General features: G+C 32.2%; 2 protein-coding genes across 6 annotated transcripts; one reads left to right on the top strand and one right to left on the bottom strand.

Moving 5' to 3' along the window:
* Position 1: 1 nt before the first annotated feature.
* Positions 2–7,408, bottom strand: LOC106058132 (probable transcriptional regulatory protein Teth514_1449). Of its 4 annotated transcripts, none has more exons than XM_013215508.2 (6): positions 7,253–7,408; positions 6,080–6,492; positions 5,591–5,703; positions 4,183–4,319; positions 1,635–1,830; positions 2–365 (listed from the first exon to the last, which is right to left on the bottom strand). In XM_013215508.2, the coding sequence occupies exons 2-6, from the start codon at positions 6,387–6,389 to the stop codon at positions 141–143; spliced, it is 981 nt and encodes a 326-aa protein (XP_013070962.1). In that variant the 5' UTR covers positions 6,390–6,492; positions 7,253–7,408; the 3' UTR covers positions 2–140. The 4 variants fall into 4 exon arrangements, with proteins under 4 accessions (XP_013070962.1, XP_055882402.1, XP_055882392.1 ...); XM_056026427.1 differs by having other exon boundaries at positions 7,323–7,381; XM_056026417.1 differs by having other exon boundaries at positions 7,211–7,374.
* Positions 7,409–10,312: 2,904 nt separating this feature from the next.
* Positions 10,313–18,403, top strand: LOC106058131 (PWWP domain-containing protein 2A-like). 2 transcript variants are annotated; one of them, XM_013215507.2, is made up of 3 exons: positions 10,313–10,469; positions 11,545–13,364; positions 14,522–18,403. In XM_013215507.2, the coding sequence occupies exons 1-3, from the start codon at positions 10,321–10,323 to the stop codon at positions 14,551–14,553; spliced, it is 2,001 nt and encodes a 666-aa protein (XP_013070961.2). In that variant the 5' UTR covers positions 10,313–10,320; the 3' UTR covers positions 14,554–18,403. The 2 variants fall into 2 exon arrangements, with proteins under 2 accessions (XP_013070961.2, XP_013070960.2); XM_013215506.2 differs by having other exon boundaries at positions 11,545–18,403.
* Positions 18,404–18,908: the final 505 nt, after the last annotated feature.

Here is an 18,908-nt window from a genome sequence, read left to right as displayed (position 1 = left end):
GTGTCTTTTTCTGAATTTTTATTTATATATCTAATGTTTTGTTCAAACATTAAAGAATTAGACATTAAAAAACAGTTAATTTTAAATATCAGCAAGAAAATAGTTTTAAAACAATTATACACAATTCATAGTGACTTTTCTTATTGTTGTCCAGTTAATTTCTCCAATTCAACATTAAAATAATAGTTGACAACATCTGGATTTAGGTCTAATTTTTCTATTAATTTATCCAAACTATCTAAAAACTCTTGTGATACAGGAACTGAAACTTTGGGCAAATAGCATCTTTCACTACTAACAATATTGAGTCCCAGGTTTTGTACGTTTTTGCTGACTTTATCAAGATCAAAAGGTGCACACAAGAACTGAAATCAAAATTATAGTTGTGATTAGATAAGCATCAATCAAAACAAGTTCAAGCAACATTCTCTACAAGCAAATTATCTTAACCTTTACTTCTAATCTACATCTTTCTTAGTGTTCATTTTATTATTAAAGTTTTGGTTCTGAACACAGAATGCTATGCAAATCAATGTTCTGCATAGAGTTGGAAAGTCATTAAAGCCAACAGGAAGAGAACAATCATTTACTAGAACAGATGCAGAAATTTAATTGCTGGTTTTCTAGACATGACATGACTGCCGCAAACATGTCTTACCCTCTGGTTCTTCCATGGAGTGACTCAAGGCCAATAAGTTCTTAAAATATGTTTAAATTATCATCCCATAAAAATGTCTAACTTGGCAAGACTACAAATAGCAGCAGATTCATCCAGGACTAATGAAAAGAAAGAGCATCCATGGACACTGAAAAATCCTATGTTAAAAATAACATAAACCATGGTGTTCTGGGCTAATGGTTTAATTGGTACTATAACAATGTTGGTCAATTTGGGTATCATAATAGCTTACGCTAAATTTCTTATTTATATTTTTTTTCTAGAAATTGGCTAATATTTTTATTTTAATAGCGGGCATGCCTTTTCTTGATTTTGTTTTTTTTTATTCTTGGGGGCATAGTGCCCACTTTTAATGATGCAATGCACCACTTTTGGCACCATGGATAGGTTGCCACCCCTGCTTTAAAACATTGAGTGAAACAAGAAAAAAACTATGGGAGGTTGGCAGCTACAGAACATTTCAGTGCATCATGTATGTGAAAAGTGCTTAGTTAATTCAATGATATGGCAAGAAGAAATAGGTTTTAAAAGTTGTTTTTTTTTTTAGCATATAAGTAGGAGAATATGTGATGCATAGGCCTACATCAGTGAGTGTTGTCAAGTGAAATACTGCATTTATCCTTAATCCTAAGACTTCTGGGATTTGTTTATATCACATTAATGTTATTTTGTGAAAATCACTTGTCAGAATGTGATGTAATAAAAATGAGAGCTTCAATGTCTACTCTTACTAAACATGAAGAAGTCTATTTACTTGTTATTGTGTTCATTAGTCTACAATAGTTTAATTCTCTGTAGAAACAGAACCAGTAAGAACTTTGGATTTTTAAATTATTAAATATCCATTACTAGCAACAGTGATTCTCAAAAAGGAAATATTAATGTTAGTAAACACAGTGATATAGCAATATAAAAGTAGTATACAGTTACAAAAACAAAAGACATTTTTCAATACCCTTAAATATGGTCCTTCTTCATCTACTTGCAATGTAACTTCTTCAGCCTCAGCTTCTATTGCCAAATCTACATATTTATCAAGGGGAAACAAACTTATATCAGATGGTATGCTTTTAATCTCCTCTTCAGAAAGTGGAACTTCAATGACACCTTTATAATCAAACAAGTCTGATGCAGATGAATTTAAGTTGAACCTTGAGAGAAACAGCCATAATACAAAATGTTAAACATCAACTAACTATCCAAGGATCTTATATTTACAGAAATTCCTTTAAAAAAAAAAGAATATTATGTCCAATGATATTTATGTTAATCTTGTAATTCATTTTTAGGCCAGATGTTTATTCTTTTTATTTGTGTGTGTGGGGTGGGGGGATAATTCCACAAACAATTTTGGAAAGAAATAGTCATTAGCATATGTTTTCCAAGTATATGAAAAGTTTTGTTTTTTTTATTTCTAAATTATGTTTTAGTGTTTTGTGAATTATTACTCATTTTCTTTCAATTTTGTAGTTTGAATTACTTATAAATATTATAGGTTACATGTCATGTTTGTTCTACTAAAGGTGTTACTTTTGCTAGCTCTGAATATTCACTTTTAATGTATCTTAGAAATCTTGCATAGTATATTCCAGTTTTAGTTTCAATGTTTTTTGTTAGTATAGGGATACCAGATAGAAGGTTTAGAAAACATTTAAATTTCATAATCCTTCTTCCATTGGCAACACAACATCATCATCAGTTCCTCAACTTTCATTGTAGGGGTGCTGTGACAATTCACATATCCAAATCCTTCCCATTCTCCCAGTCACCAGCTTTTCCAAGCAGGATACCAAGAGAGAGGCTGGTCCATTCTTTTATGTTGCCCAGCCAGCTTTTTTTTGGACTACCCTTTCTTCAAGCTCCCTCCACTAATTTGAAGTATGACTTTGGACAACGCGTCAAATCTGACCATATGACTGAATCAGCTCAGCTTTTGTTTCTTCACAGTATTGAGGAGTTCCTACTTATTGCCAACCAGAGTGTTGACTTGTAAAAGTGTAAACTTGTTAGTCTTCTTTTCCTGGTATCTGATAACCAGCATTTTTTTTGCAGTATTTACTCTCAAAGGCTTGAATTTCAACCTTAGTGTTTAATTTCCAACTTTCACAACCATATAGGAGTACAGAGACCACTAACGAAGAATACAGTTTTAGTTCTACTTGGAAGTTGATGTTACTCTTCCAGATTTTCCAGTTTGCTCATGACAGCGAAAGCCAAGCTTAAAAGGGTTTCTACCACTTTCATTGATCCACCATCACTTGTTATACTTAACCTTCATATTTAAATGAGTCAACTTCTAGTTTCTGGTCATTCAACCATAGTATTTTGCTTCTTTCAGCACTGACTTCATGCCAACTGCTCTAGCAGCAGTTTTGAATAAGATCTTGAACCTGTCTGCATTTTCTCCAATAAGGTCTATATCATCTGCAAACCTGAGATTGGAAATAGGCCTGCACATTCATTGTCAAGCTAGGAGTAAATCCTTCTAGAGTTTCCATCATAATATGCTCCAGGAATAAGTTAAATAGAGCTGGAAAAATAATGCATCCTTGCTACACTCCTATGGATGTTGCAACACAAATGTTTTAATACAGCATAGGGTTTCTTAAAGTTCATTTTTAAATATGAATTTCATGCCCCAATTCACAAGTTGGCTTGTAACTAGTGTGATCAACACAACACTCAAAACAAAACAAGACAATGAATATTCCAAGAAAACTCCTAGACTATTTTTACACACAAGAATATTTAAGTCATGGCTTTAATTATTGAGTAGGCATGAAGAAAAAAAAATGTGTAGGTCAAGGTAATGAGTTTTACATATTGCTTAGAAATGTCTAATAGAATGGCTTCCATTAACTCACTATTTATTATAAGATCCTTTGAAAAAATTAGAGTTTCTTTTATGGGGGCAAAGTCATAATTTTAGAAACTTGTTTGGTGTCTCAGGTGTACAGAAGACAAAAGTGTTTGTTTGTAAAATGTTTTACATGAGTAACATGTTTCGGATGTTCCTTCAGAATTGAAGATAGTTTACTTCCTAGTTTGGACTAGGAAGTAAACTATCTTCAATTCAGTAAGTAAAAAGTAATTGAGTATTGGTACTAGTTTACTGCCTAATGTAGTCATCTAAATAGAATGCCATCTGGTACACCTTTTATTTATTTGGTTTTAAATTAGTCCATAATTTGATGATGCTCTTTTTCTACATTTAAATCTCTTTTTTTCAATATAGTTTTAAATTAGCAGGATAATTTAAATTTAAGTTAAAACTTTTCATTCAAGTTGTAATGATTATCTCTCAAATTTATTAGTTCTGGTTATCCACAAAATTTTAGTCTTGATTTCTTTTGTGTTTAGAAAAAAAATGTTTATTCTATTTTGTCTTACTTCAAAACATTAGCTTATAATAATATTAATATCGAAGCATATATAACATTATTATGGAAAAAGAATTCTGATAAAGAATGCTAATGTGTTCACATTGTTTCCATGTAGCTTACCCACATTTCCTTACAATGCTTTGCAATATTCCTTTTGTATGATGAGGTTTAAGTGAGAAACATTCAATGACTATGCCTGTATTTGAAAAGCCTCTGCCTTCAAATACCACAAGATTTTTTGGATCCCTAAGCTTGATCTGGAATACATAGTTGGGGAATCAATTTTAAGATGTTATTGGAGAAGTTTAAAAGAACAAAAAATACAATGAGCATGCAGAGTGAATTGAATATGATATCACTACAAAGTAAATCGCCTCTAGAGCATCTTTTATTTTTTTTATTTTTTTTAAAGAGCAGAATAAGCACCATCACCATTCAAACTTATTCACATAATAGAAAATGATGATGAAACAATTGATGCACTTAAAACAAATATTAGTTGAGCTATTAGATTATTCTCAACGTCAATTTTAGTCAAGATAATACTTCCAAACAGTTATTTCTGGTAATTTAAGCATTAAAGAGAGTAGCAGTATCTTAACAGACTTGCCATCGTCCAGTAGATTGTTTGCAAAAAAAAACAACTGCTGTTTAATAATTGTAGAAATAGTGTTCTTTTGGGATATAGCTGTTATATTGTTATAAACCTGGTGGTGGCACAGATGGGGGTAGTGGTGTGTGTGTAGTCAGCCAGCGCTAGACGAGCAGTCAACCGTGACGAGTTATGACGATCGGCCGAGACGAGTGTCAACAAGAGAGTTCGGTAAGGATCGCCGACGTGAACAGAGCTCAGGGGCGTCACGAGAGTTGTAGTCATCTGACCACCTAGAAACGTCGAGCGGCGTTCTGTCCGGTTCGAGAAGGCCAGTAGGGACCCTATATAAGAGCGGAGGTGACGCAGTCAAGACGATAGAGAAAGCGGGTTCACGGCAGGGGCTCAGAGCCCGGTTCACTACAGTCCGGTCGACTACAGCACAGTTCAGCGGTGTGGTTCTGTACAAAGCATTACGATGGTTCAGTGCGGAGTACTGTCAAGTACAGTTGAGACGGCTGGCATCTTGATCTTGGTCTGCGATCGAGTCCGACACAACGAGCCTAGTGTGTGAAGTCAGTCCTGAACTGTTGAACCCAGTGCAAGCCCGGAACGAGACGGAGAGGCCAGTGCAAGAGTTGATACTGCGGAACGGTGATATCGGAGAGATATTTGTACAGTCTTGTGTTACGTGTTGCCAATTGTACAGTATTGGCTGTTATTTATTCAACTATTAAAGTGTTACGTTACTTTGGAGCCCTGAGTTGTCAAGTTCTTTAAGTTGGTGGTGTATGGTGCAGTTTGCAGAGAGCCTGGATAGTGAGATTCGTAACAATATGTTTATTCAAGATTGCTATCTATTATAATAAAACAACTACTATAGAAAAATATAGACAAACATAAAGGCTACTTGAATTATTTTTTTAATTTTCTCACCTGCCTGTCAATTGTATTGTCTATCACATCATTGGGAATATTATTAGATCTTGCCCATTTGATTAAATTCGCTAATTCGGAATTCAACTTTGGATCTTTCTCTGAATTTTTCACTGAAAATATATTTTTACATTAAGTCTCCATGCAGGTTCAAAATTATGATAAATTGATTCCTATTTCCATTTTTTTAAATAAAAACATTATGGTACATGAATTAAAAACAATACAAAATGTATAGACAAAAAAAAATAAATCTCTTGTTAAAATCTGGTGGTTTGAATTTGAACATTTTAGGCAGCTGAATCAATGGGAATAGGACATCAGCCTGGGAATGCCAGGTATAAGGTAGGTTTGTATTTCACTCATGATGCACTTTATTTTTTTTTTAATATTGAGTAACAAAATGTATAAGCTTTTATTACCCTGTAATAATTTTAATTCTAAGATTTTGTTTGGAATGAAAAATATATAAATGTAAATAAAACTTACTGAATAGGATCTGCAGCTTTTTTGCTAAGAAGCTGCTCTTCTGACCTTTAATTCTATCATTGGCTGCTTTGATATGTTTAATATTGTGCCATTTACTGTGTCCAGCAGCCAGGCAAGAACTGAGATGTAAAAATCTAACACTATTCCTTGGAATAATTTGGTTAAATAGTGAAGTTCTTGAAACTTGAGAAAAAGAATGCTGCAAACACATCTTAGGGATGAATACTGGTAGCACTTGGTGATGGAACGTTATACTTCTAACAAAAGTGTCAGCTTTTGGAACTCTACCAAGGTATCTTGATGAAGCCATCAGAAATAAATGTATTGTGTCTTCAGATTACAGTCTTGTCACTTATGCACATCAAATGTATTTCTTTAATTTATAAAAGTATGGTTGATTTCTTAAGCTGTTCCTGCAAATATAAATGTTATACAAAAAATACTCTTTCTTTTTAGTTGTTGAAAGCTTAATCTAAAACTAATAATAAATAAGATACATAAATATACAACCATATATATATATATAACTATATTATATACTAATATAGCCATAGGTCTAGATCTATAAAACTTCATAGTTATTTCAACTTAAACTTACAACATTGTGATTAAAAAGAAAAACAAAAAATCTTCAAAAATCTGGATCTAGAATAGATCTATTTAAAACCAATTATCATATGACTTATGACTGATATTAGTGATATGACGAGATGAAATATGAATTATTGATCATGCTTGCGATGACAATCACAAAATTAAAAATCAAAAGACAATACAAAAAGTGACACTGTGACTGTCAATCATCTCAGTCTCAGTGATAATAATGTAATGATAAATTGGAGTCGGAGTCAATCATCAGTCAATGATGATATAGACATATTATAGATCTAGATCTATAATTAGTACTATAATATTAATATGATATCGTAATGAGTCAAGAGTCAGTCAATGCAGCGAATCACCGAATGCTGGTAGATCTAGATCTAGTAGTAAACTGTAAGTAAACTAAGTAGATGTAAGTGAAAGTGGTAGGACTCGAATGAAAATGAAGTTTATGAAGTCGAAGGTCATCAACATCTTTAATAAAAGAAATTAACTATATTTAAATCTAGAATCTAGATTAAATCTAACCCTTTGCTTTTTTTAATAAACAGTTTGTTTGTTTCTATTTACCGTTTCTATAGATCTAAATATTTCTATTCGTTTCTGGTACAAAACGTCTTATACAAATAAGCTGTTTTACATTAGAAAGCTAACTGTGAAGTAAATCACCTCGCCTGAAGGAAGCTAAAATAATTGCGAAGCTTATTGTTATACATTTCGCTTCCCGATTACCTCCCCTGAAAACAAGTTTTCCTTTTTACTTTCGCACATTTGCATTTAAATTTAATAAAATTCTTAGCATCTAAGCCAGTGGCCCAACAACCAAGGCCAGAAGGGGTTCAGCCGCCTTGATGATGCAGGTTCGAACCATGCCCACGCGCGTTATCCCCCGCCATCATGCGGAAGGTTTGGGCTAGGATGTAATAATCTTCAACTGTGAAGTAACATCCGAAACATATAAAACAAAAGGACGCAGCATATTATACTAATATATTAATTAAGAGGCCCGAACAAGACTCTAGCCCCAAATCCTTCCTATAGAACAAAAACTATAAGGAGAACTGCCTGATCTGGAAACCACTGCGCAGTTCATCTCAGATATAGGATTACTGATCTGTACCCTCCGACTTGTAAAATGACAACGAATAATAAGAAGAAAGGGAAGCGTACGAGTAGGCTATGCCTACATGATTGGAAGACCTACAATTAAATAGACAGCAATGCAATCGCCAGTCAAAAGAATAGCCTTGAGTAGCGCTCAGAATAGGAATAGGCGCACATAAAGTAGGGCCCACGCAGGCTATTAGCGCTATAATGCTCTCCTGTGCTTATGGGAGCCCAGGCGCCAACGTTATCCTGCACTCTGGGCTTCAGAAATTTCTTCTCCTGGCATTTACAACGCACTTTGTCATAGTAAGTTAAAAAGCTCAACAAAGATGGGAGTGTGTGATAGATTCAAGGCAGTAAAATGTTTAATTTTGTAATGGGCTTAATCATATTAAGATCAACATCGTGTTCTTTTTAATCCATCTGAATCACAGACATATAGGCCTAACTAGGGCCTACTGAATGTGCTCTAATGTAGGTTATCACTGACACAGGTAGGCTACATCTATCCAAAAGAAAGTAAAGTAGCCTATTGCAAGAAGGTAATGTAGGTCTAATTATGCCAAAATATCACAGATTGCTTTAATTGTTTTTGTTTTTCATATGTTTCGGATATTTCTTCAGAATTCAGAATCTTCAGATTATTACACCCTAGCCTGAGGGTAGCGGCTGAGAGGGGTCGAACCCGGGACCATTGTGACGACATACTACACGACCAATCAGCCATCTGGCAATACAAAGTCCTTGTGTTGATCTTTTTAAAACAACTTATTGCTCCGTCTAGATACATCTATTTCTTATAGATTACAGACGTTACTTCAACAGAGAAGACAATTTTAAGTACGTCCTGCACATTTCATGTGTCAATCAAGTCATGCATATTAATCAGTGACTTTAACTCTGCTAAGGCGTTTTTTTTTTGTTTTTTTTTCTGGCTGATTCCATTCCATTCTCTTATAGCAGTGACGCCTAAAATACGGCCCGCGGGCCAGATCAGCGACGTGCTTCCATCCGGCCCGCCTAAACGTCGGCACAAAAGAGAAAATCCCCCTCCCCCCAATACAAATGTTCAAAATGTATCTTTACCTACGTTAGGGCCCTCACTCTTTTCTAATGGAATAAAATTACTACCAAGGCATTTAACATTTGTTCGTTCCCTAGCCTTATTAGAGCATGGAATGGGTTGCCTGAGCTAGCCTGGCAGAATTTAGGTCATTGGTTAATATATGCATGACTAAATGCATGACGCGTAGGACGTAATCATCTTCTTTTTTTAAGTAACGTCTGTATTATATAAGATAAGATAAACAGTACTAAAGAATCTATGAGGAAAAGTGAACGTATCTTAACTTTTTTGTAGAATATGATACCACTGCTAGCCAACGTGTTTGTTTTTATAAAAAAAAGTCTGAGGCTGTTTTTAAAAAACAAGAACAACAAAATATAAACAGAACTTACGTCATTTTTTTTTTTTTGAAGTGTAAAGAGAAAATGGAAATATCCCAATAATTCAATGTAAGTACAAGATCCTCGGTTTTGAAATAAAATAGTTTCAGGTCAATTTCATTAAGTTTTTGTATCTTTTCTATCATGTGGCCCGCGACACTAGTGTTGGAAATTAAAATGGCCCGCAGATTGAATAAGTTGAGCATCATTATCTTAAAACAATAGGGAAGAAAGCTAGCATGTGGAATAAGAAATGTGCCTCTATCTTTGTGTTTGGTAAATGTATCTTAATCTGAGGCATTATCGGACTAAGAAAGCTATGGACAGCAAAAAAAAAAACCCATTGGTCTCGGGTATAAAAAAAAAAAATGCCAAACGAATAATGACTGGCTCCTCTACAATGCCATTTTTGTCTGCCTTAGGCCTATATGTGGACAGTTGGAGAGCTCTCGTGAAGGCCGCAGGACACACATTTGATGTCCAGAGGAAAGCCCTTGAAGACATAAAGAAAACTTAATAGACCCCCAGCGGACAACGGCTTTGTCTGCATCAGATGTAGAAAAATATGTGGGTTCCAACTGGATTAATTACGTAGCCATGCTAAACAGTGCACTCATCCTTAATCTTCAGAATCGAAAACATTGCCATTAAATTAAATGTGGATGAGAATGTCGCTCTAGAATAGGGCTCCACACCACAGTCACATGAAAAAGTGTTCTACGAGATGAACCATAGTCGTTCTACGACTGAACAAGGCCAATTATCAAACATTTTAACAACTCTTTCCACCTAAGGAACAAAAGACATCCATTCTCTGTAGTCAGCTTTAACGCACATAGCATGGTTGCCAGATCGTGTGGGAAATGGACTTTGGACTGTGATGGTCCTGATTTCGAACCCTGCTGTTCTGCAGGAGTTTCGGTCTAGGATGCAATCTTCATTCATGAGGAAACATCCGAAACCTGAGGGAGAAAAAGCATCAAAATTGAAACGGTCATAATGAGTGATTCGTATATATAGACATAGGAAGCAATGATTCGCGCATGCGTTTCTCTAAACTTTCGCCTAAAAGAATAGTTAACAAAATGGCGAACCCAAACATAGGAACAGACATAATAGCTAAAGGTGTTCGTCTTACTGTGGTCGTAGAGTATTGTTTTGAAAATATTATTGCTGTAGTTTTTGTTCACAATGGCAAAGAGTATCGTGGTGTATTATTAGAAAGCAGCCACAGGTAGATATAGATTTTTATTACTTGTAGAATGTAGGTTAGGCAGTATGAGTAGGAGATCTATTTTTTTTTTCTCATTGTGAATCATGAATCAAATGAATGATTGTCACTGTGCCGACTGTGGACTATCACTAGTATCACTGTATCAGTCACTATCAGTATCATGACATTAGTAAATGATTAGTATCATATCAATACACAATAACATTGTGGCATTAGACTATTGAATAGTGTGAATAGACTAGAGTATCATCTAGGAATCTAGGTGACACTAGCCTGACTAGGTCTATAATAATAATATTTAATAAACTCTATACTATAATATAACTATAACTATAATTATAATCTATTCACTATTGTATAGACTTAATAGACTCTTGAGTCTTGACTAACTCACTAAAGTTTACTAAACTTAATAACAAAATAAAATATATATTAATATATCATTCTTAAACCTGTTACATCACAATTATAAAATATTAATTAATTAAAGAAGGAAAACTTTCAGTTTACTCAATTACTCCTTTCTACTGCACACACACTCTTTTTTTGCCTGTGAATTGTAACTTATAAAAAAATATTTAATAATATATAGATCTATATATCTTAACCAGAGGTTGTCATCTCACATGGAACAAGAGCAGTCTACTTGTAGGTTTGTTAAAATATAAATATTTGATTTCTACATACTTTTAGGACATTCTGTTGATGAGCTCAAGTCAAGCTCTCTTTCATTTGACTATCTCAATCTTGCATCAAACCTGTCCATTCTTTCTAATTCTTGCTCATGACTTATAAATGATTTATACTACATCTATGTTTTGTAACTAATGAAAAATCATGCAATGTGACAATCTGAAATTGCATTGCTTTTAAGTGTCTTTAAAGTTTAAAGGAGTAAATGCCCTTCAATATTTGTCATTATTGGAAATCTGTTTTTACAAAAACTTTCTGAACCTATGCAGTTCAATAATTTCCATTTGGCTGCCTTAATTAAGTTACTGACAATAGTGTCTTGTATTTTTAGTATTTCTACTGCAGATTACTTAACAAAATATTTTTTTTCTAAATATTACAGTTTTTTCCCACATGGTATTGCATTCTCAAGTAGAGCAGCATTAGAAAACCAGTTGTGTTTGTCATTATCACCTCGATCTTCTAGTGATATGAAGCAAGACCAAGAAATAAAGCGTCCATGTTCCAATGATGTTAAAGATAGCAAAGCTGAGCTTTCAGCTGTTGTATCACGGTTTTCATATCACACAAATCCCTTTTTGGTAAATCCTCGCCCTGTGCAAGAAATACCGACAGTTGAAATGAAAGCTGTTGGTGGTCGTCGAAAAACTGTTAGAGATATTCGTCTCAGACCACGACAAACATTGTGTTTTAAATGTAAATCTGCTATTCATGACAGTCATAAAAACTATTCCATATGTAGTAGTAACCCAAATGTTAGCAATAAAGCTGGATCAAATATTGCATCAGCACTAAGATCCAGTCAGCGCAGTAGTATTGAAATGACTCCCAACAGTACATCGTCATTAACTTGTAGTTTGAGGAAAAGAAAAAATGTTCAAACACCTCTGGTTCTACTTGAAGACATTCAACACAAAAGCTCAAAGAATACTCAAGATAAAAATGTTAAAACAGCAAGATCTAGTTACAATTTTCCCTGTTCTGGTAACAAGCGCTGTATAACAAGAAGCAACAGTAGCAACAGACTAACTGAGCTTGTTGATAAAAAACATGTTCAAATCAAAGCTAGATTTAACAGATCATCAAGCTCTGGAAGTTCAAACACAAATAACACAGGAACAGATTGGCTTCAAATTTTGGACTATTCAGAAAGTAGAAAAACTTCAAACAGCACAAGAAATACTAAAAAAGATAAACATATAAGCTCTACAAGTCTAAACCCTAAGCCATCCCCAACTATAAAGATATCTATTGGAGATGGTGCTATTCTAAAAATTCCTCCTAGACTACCAGACAGTGATAATTTGTGTAACACCAATCATCTTCCTGTTCCTAAAATTAAAATTCTGGATATATCTTCACTTCCTGAAAATCATTCTCACAAAAAAGCTAAAAAGGCTGCTAAAAGATCCAAAGAAAGAGACAGGATAAAAATTAATATAACAAAAGACGATAGCAGTTTTCCTGTGGAGTCTGATGATATAGTGCCTTATAGAACCCAGAAAAAACACAAGAAAAAACACAGACATAGACACAATAGTTCACTCAACACACGTGAGAGTTGTAATGGAGAATCACATTTAAAATTGCTAATTAATGAAACTAAAAGTGAGGAGCCAAAATTTTCTGTTTCATTTAACAATACACAAGGACCAACTACAGCTGATTCTGATAATGCTATTTCTGGTGCTGATGAAGAAAACCATGAGAATACTGTTCCTTATAAAGACAATGTAAATCATGATAGACCTAGACTTGTTTACACCTGGAAGCAAAATGAAGGTCTTTCAAGAGTGTCCTCATCCCCTAGGCATCATACACCTAATGTCTCTCCCAAGTATGCATTTAAAGCATCACCAGGACTGGTCTCTATAGGGAACTCCCCACACAGAAGAAAAAATGCTTCTCCAGCTAGAGTTGTTAGTGCATCACCTAACTGGCATTATACAACATCTCCTAATCGACTATTAAAAGACTATCCCCTTAGAAGTAAAAGTAACACAGCTTATTCTTCAGGTCTCAGCTCTGAAACAGTGCCAGTGACAGACTACTCTGTGGTTCAGACAGCGGATGACTGCCAGTCCCATTCTAGTGACATGGATTATGACTTGAGTGACTTCAGTGTTGAATCTGGGGAAGAGCAAATGCCTGATGATTTTTTCCCAGGGACTAATTCACCACCCCATGAAGAGGAGGACAAAGGTATCATTAAACCTCTAATGATGAAAATACAAACTCAGAATGTCAGTGGCTGTGTGTTAGAGGAAGGACGTGAAATTCGGGTGGGAGATATTGTTTGGGGTAAAATTCAAGGATTTCCTTGGTGGCCAGGGAGGGTATCCAACATAACGGTCACACAGCGAGATAATGATGTTGTGATAACCCAGTTAGCTAAGGTGGCATGGTTTGGCTCCAACACCATGTCACATATGCATTGCTCAGATTTGTTTCCCTTCTTAAAAGACTTTAAGGTCCGCTACAATAAAAAGAAAAAAGGCCAGTACAGAGTTGCCATTAAGCAAGCCACTATGGCTGCTCAGCTACTGGCATCAGAGTCAGACAGGGATTTTGTTTTTGAAGATTTTGATTTACTGTAAGCCATATATAAATACATGTGTATATAGTTTTTAGCTTGTAAATATTTTTCCAGACAGACTTAATACTCATTTCAGTTTTAAAAAAATCAATTTTAGAAGCATACAAATTATCAGAAAAGGAAAAAAATTTCAACCCATTTTATCTTAAAAATTATTATTGCAAGTTTGCTAATAATTAATTTTTTAAATGAATTAACTAATAATGTTTTTACTGTGCTGTATATAGTACAATGCAGAAATGCTACAATTCAAATTTAAAAAAAAATTCAACCTTTTTCTTTTACTGGGTAATGGTGCTAACTTATAATTCCACTTTATGTTTGACATTCTGCTTTACAGGAAGTGGTATTTAGTCTTGTTTTCTTCATTATCACAAACTGTATTTCAAGTCATTAAGTCTGTTTTTTGAAAGTAAGAAAAAAAAGGCTTCCTTGGATTACAATTTTCAATGTAATTGTTCCCAAACTTTTTGTACTGGTTATGTATTATAAGATCACATTTATCATTATTATTTACAGCATTCATTTTTATAAGCTTTTAAACTGGGTACATTGAGCTGTGAAATAATTTTTCAAGTCTACCTATTTCTTACTGCTTCATAGTTATTTATGTTTTCCTATTAATTTATTGAAGTTCTTAATCAATATTTTACTTTTGTTTACTGTATACCCCCATGGCCAGTGATGCGATGTATAAAATCGAAGCAACACTTTTATTTACATTGTTATTGTCATTTTAATGATTTAATTTCCAATTCTACAGGAGCTGGAAAGATAAAAGTCTCAGAAAACTAAAAGCTTGGATTAAAAAAAAAAATTATGTATTGAAGCAACTTTTATTGGCTACAAATGATTTCATGGAGACTTGCAAAGATACAAAATAAAAATGGGTTTGAAAAATATTTTCTGTTCAGATGTCCAATTTCAATTTGTATCTTTGTATTCATTTTTTTTTTTTTGACTTTACTGTTCTTTTATTTTTAAGTAATTTAAACTATACATTAGTAAAACTAAAATTATGTTATTATTTAGCTATGCTAAGTCTATATTCCTTAAATTCAGTTTGTTATAGTCATTCATGAACTCAAATATTACCAAGTCAAGAGTGATAAAAAATAAAAATATTTACATTTGAGCTGTTACATATCTTAATGTTTATAAATTATTTAGTTTATGTTTACAACCCATTGCATAGAAACCACTTTTGTAATGAGCTCGTTTAATATAATGATCTGTAGCATACTTTTTTCTTTTGATTTTGAAATTAAATCATGTATTTCACTTCATTATTTTTTTCTTTGATTTTAACTTTTGAAGAAGAATTTTTTTTTAAAGTAAATATGATACAAGTACAAATATTATCTTGCACTTAAAAAATGATTAATGTTGTATAAATCTTTTTTTTTTAAGCTAGCTAAATATCTCTGTATCAATTTTTCCTTCCATGTATAGCCTTTCTAATAGCTCTTTCTAATTTGTAAACATTTTTATTTTGAACTTTCTCATTTTTTTTCTCTATTGTAACTGTATATAAACAAACGTATGGTCTAAGTCAAATGGCGTAGGTTTCTGTTCACATATAATCTTCTGCATAGGAGGGTTTAGCACAGAAGCTTAATTGGGATGTAATGACTAAGTTCTAAGAAACACTTTAAAGGTGATACCAAAAGCTTTTTTAAATGTGGGATTGGAGCTGATGTGTTACAAGATCACTCCCTGTGTCATATCTGACCATTCCCTTATCTTGAGGCCAAATTTAGCACATCAAGTTTCCTTCTACTTGCAAATAATTTGCATTACTCTCTAGTGTCCTTTTTTTTTGTTTTCTACTATGTAGAATATAATGTATACTAAATGCTTAACTGCTAGTCTTTCAATAAGTATATATATATTTCAGTCTCAAAAAGTGGAATTTAAAACATATTGTAGAAAATTAACTAATGGTGTTTTATGGCTGTAAAATGAAATTATACCATTAATTCCTTGTTATTTGGTGGTATTGCATTAATTACTTTGACTGTCTTTGACATAATGTGTCAAATAATATAATATAATAATTTTAATCAATTCTGTTATAAAAAGTACTTTAAGTTTGGTTAATACATTATATATGAATTATTTATATTAGTTAGGTTTAATAAAAACAATTCCGTTGCTTTGACACATGATCTAAACTCAATGCCAATAAATGTCAAGTGCACTGAGTGTAAATAATTGTATAATCTGTACATTACACTCAACAGTTACTCTATAAGTTGAGAATTATTAATATTATTATTTATTTCTACATTATTCACATGTCACTTAAAAGAAACAAAATATTGATTTTTAAAGAGATTTTTGTATTGTTAGTTGTAAATATAGGGACAGCCTTAAATTGGATCTTGACAATTGTACTAACAAGACAGATAGACCTTTTTAAATTTCAAAACATTTTTATATTTCTTTTTATGGGACAGAAAAAAAAATTGTATTTGACATATTTCGGCTTCATAAAAAAATTTGATTTCTAGTTTAATTTCAACAATGCACTTGTATTGAAGTTTAAATGTTATTTGCATATGTGGCCAATTTTAATGCATTTTATCATTTTCATACTATTAAGAACAGATTTTTAATCAAGCAAACTTTCTACCTTTATTATTATTGTTTTTTTCATTCACTAATAACATTTATACACTGAATTTATTGTTCAGAAAAGAAATAGGTTTATTGATTTTGTACGAAATATATATTTACTGTATATCAGCTCTTCAATTTTGAGACTTATATATTTAAGAAATTCTTAACTTGGCCACTTTCTCTACTTAACAAACAGCTTATATGGTAAATTAACTGTATAGGATTTTGATAACAGAATAGACTTCCCCCACATAGCAAAATTGTAAACAATACCTTTTAAATTTCACATTAGTATTCTTTTTCTAACCACAATTTAAAACATAGTGAAATTACTTTTGAGCTTATGACACACCTCTAATTTGAACTATTTGTATGATTATAAAATAGGACTGCAGGTTTCCTTCATAGGTTATAGATTTTGGTGCTATTCTATGTTCAGAAGTGCCAATCTAGTATGATCAGAGGATAAAAGAAAGAAATGTTATGAGCACTGAGAAATGGTTTTAAACATATTGCATATTATTTTCTTATTTAGAAATGTAAACAATTCTTTCCAAAGTTAGATACATTTTACTTCAGTTTATTTTGTTCTACCTTTTTATAACAATTTATTTACTTTAAGAATTGAAACTTTTTCTTTGCTGTTGTTTTTTTGTTTAATTTTCTTATAACAGTTTTGGAGGTGTTTTCTTTTTCTTTGTTTTAAACCTTTTAATTACTTTTTTAATAAACTAATTAATTTCACACATTTGCAACAAAACCTCAAAGAAACTTAGTTTTTTAGTTTTAATCATATCTTTTAAATTTGTACTTGGGCCATTTCTCACATGTCAATATGATGATTTAGCTTCTGAAAATATCTTAAAAAACCAATTATTCAAAATAATCTTTTATATTGTGTAGCCTAATATTAACTTAACATATTTATACTAATGGATTGATTTTTTTTTTTTTTTTTAAAGTAACATTTTCTATACATTTGCTCAGAACTTCAAGTCTTATACAATAGCTCAAGATTCTTAGATATGTATTATCTTCATTGTAACGTTCTTAGGCTTAATCTCATTAAAGTGCTCAAAGAAATTACCACCTTCCCCACTTGTTTGGGTTGGATTGTAGTTCCAGATAGCTGGTCCAACTTATACTGTGAGCATTCTAATTAACTTGACATGAAACCTTATAAAAAAAAACTTAAAATCTTCTTTTAAAAAAAAAATCTTTGTTTTTATTAATTTGATCAAAAGATGTTAAAAGATTTAAAAAATACATCTCAACTCACTTAGAATTTACTGTTGAAAACCATTGAATCCTCAGTCTCATCAGCTGTCCCCCTCTTTATACACAACACATGACATTAATCCTCCATAAACTCACTTGATGTTTCATTTTTTTTTTAAATTAGTCAAAAGGCTATTAGTAAGCAGCACATTCTTTTTCTGATGTCCAATAACTTTATTCCCATTGTTGTTGAATTATCACTATGTAAATGTTAATTATTGTTCTATCACACAGCATTCATCAGTGTAATATAATGTATATGGATGATTGCAATGGAGCAACTGTCTGCACTTTTTAAATTGTAGCATAGATCTATTTCTATACAACACTCTTTATCACCTTTGTATTGAATATGTATAAAGAGTTTATTATTGATAACTGGGTCTATAATGTAGATCTAATAGTGTCAACATTGCTACTAACTATATCACTGGCTGTAAGAAATGTTTTATAAATACTGTACAAAATAAATCTGTAAATAAATAATTGTAACTAAAAATTGTATTCATAGATGAATTATTACTTTTGGAATATTTTATGAACATTACTCTTGTGCTTCTTGAAATATCCATGTGAATTCCACATTCAGTATGAAATACATTGATATATATGTTTGTAAAAAAAATAACAGTGTGGAAACAGCCATTATTGTCTTTCTGTACTAACTGTAATTTGTAGATGCAACATGTTCTGTTAACTGATGAAATATATCTTACAGCATCTGCAATAAAATATTGATTCAAAAGGAATGTGTTTCAGTGTTAATTTGTTTTATTCATTTGTTTGTAGCTTTATTTGTGTTCTAACTTGTTTGTAATTCCTAGATACCATATTCTAATATGCTACTTCCTTTTTAAAGATTTTCAATTAATTACTTAAACTAAATTATTCATCATGCTGCCTTGCCTAATTGAAATGACATCCCCAGAACATTGAATTATCACAACTGAAAACCAACAGTTTTCTTCCTACAAAATAAATTGTAAACTATATCAGAATTTAATTAATTATTGAAAGTGGTAATATGATTTGTTCAAGTCAAACTTCAGTTCTTATTAATGTTACTTTTACAATTGCACTTTTGAGTACATGCATTCTTTTAAGCTAAAAACTTTTGTGGGCAAACTTAACACCTTGTTGACTTGATATAAGCATGGAGATATTTTTTTTAAGTAGATTTATTTATTTATACCGACAAGCAACTGACAAAATAAACTCATTCTATTGACTCATATAGTTGAAAAGAAAAC

This window comes from Biomphalaria glabrata, chromosome 1 (genome assembly GCF_947242115.1).
Source record: "Biomphalaria glabrata chromosome 1, xgBioGlab47.1, whole genome shotgun sequence".
NCBI classification, from domain to species: Eukaryota; Metazoa; Mollusca; class Gastropoda; family Planorbidae; genus Biomphalaria; species Biomphalaria glabrata.
This window is presented reverse-complemented; position numbering and strand designations above follow the sequence as displayed.

What these genes read in the sequence shown, in the direction of transcription:
- LOC106058132 (XM_013215508.2), bottom strand. Translation starts at nt 6,389, where the DNA reads ATGGCTTCATCAAGATACCTTGGTAGAGTTCCAAAAGCTGACACTTTT. An exon ending in ACAATACAATTGACAGGCAG is followed by an intron (nt 4,320 to 5,590) that starts GTGAGAAAATTA and finishes TATGTATTCCAG; the next exon opens with ATCAAGCTTAGGGATCCAAA. An exon ending in AAGAAGGACCATATTTAAGG is followed by an intron (nt 366 to 1,634) that starts GTATTGAAAAAT and finishes TTTTGATTTCAG; the next exon opens with TTCTTGTGTGCACCTTTTGA.
- LOC106058131 (XM_013215506.2), top strand. Translation starts at nt 10,321, where the DNA reads ATGGCGAACCCAAACATAGGAACAGACATAATAGCTAAAGGTGTTCGT. An exon ending in TTATTAGAAAGCAGCCACAG is followed by an intron (nt 10,470 to 11,544) that starts GTAGATATAGAT and finishes TAAATATTACAG; the next exon opens with TTTTTTCCCACATGGTATTG.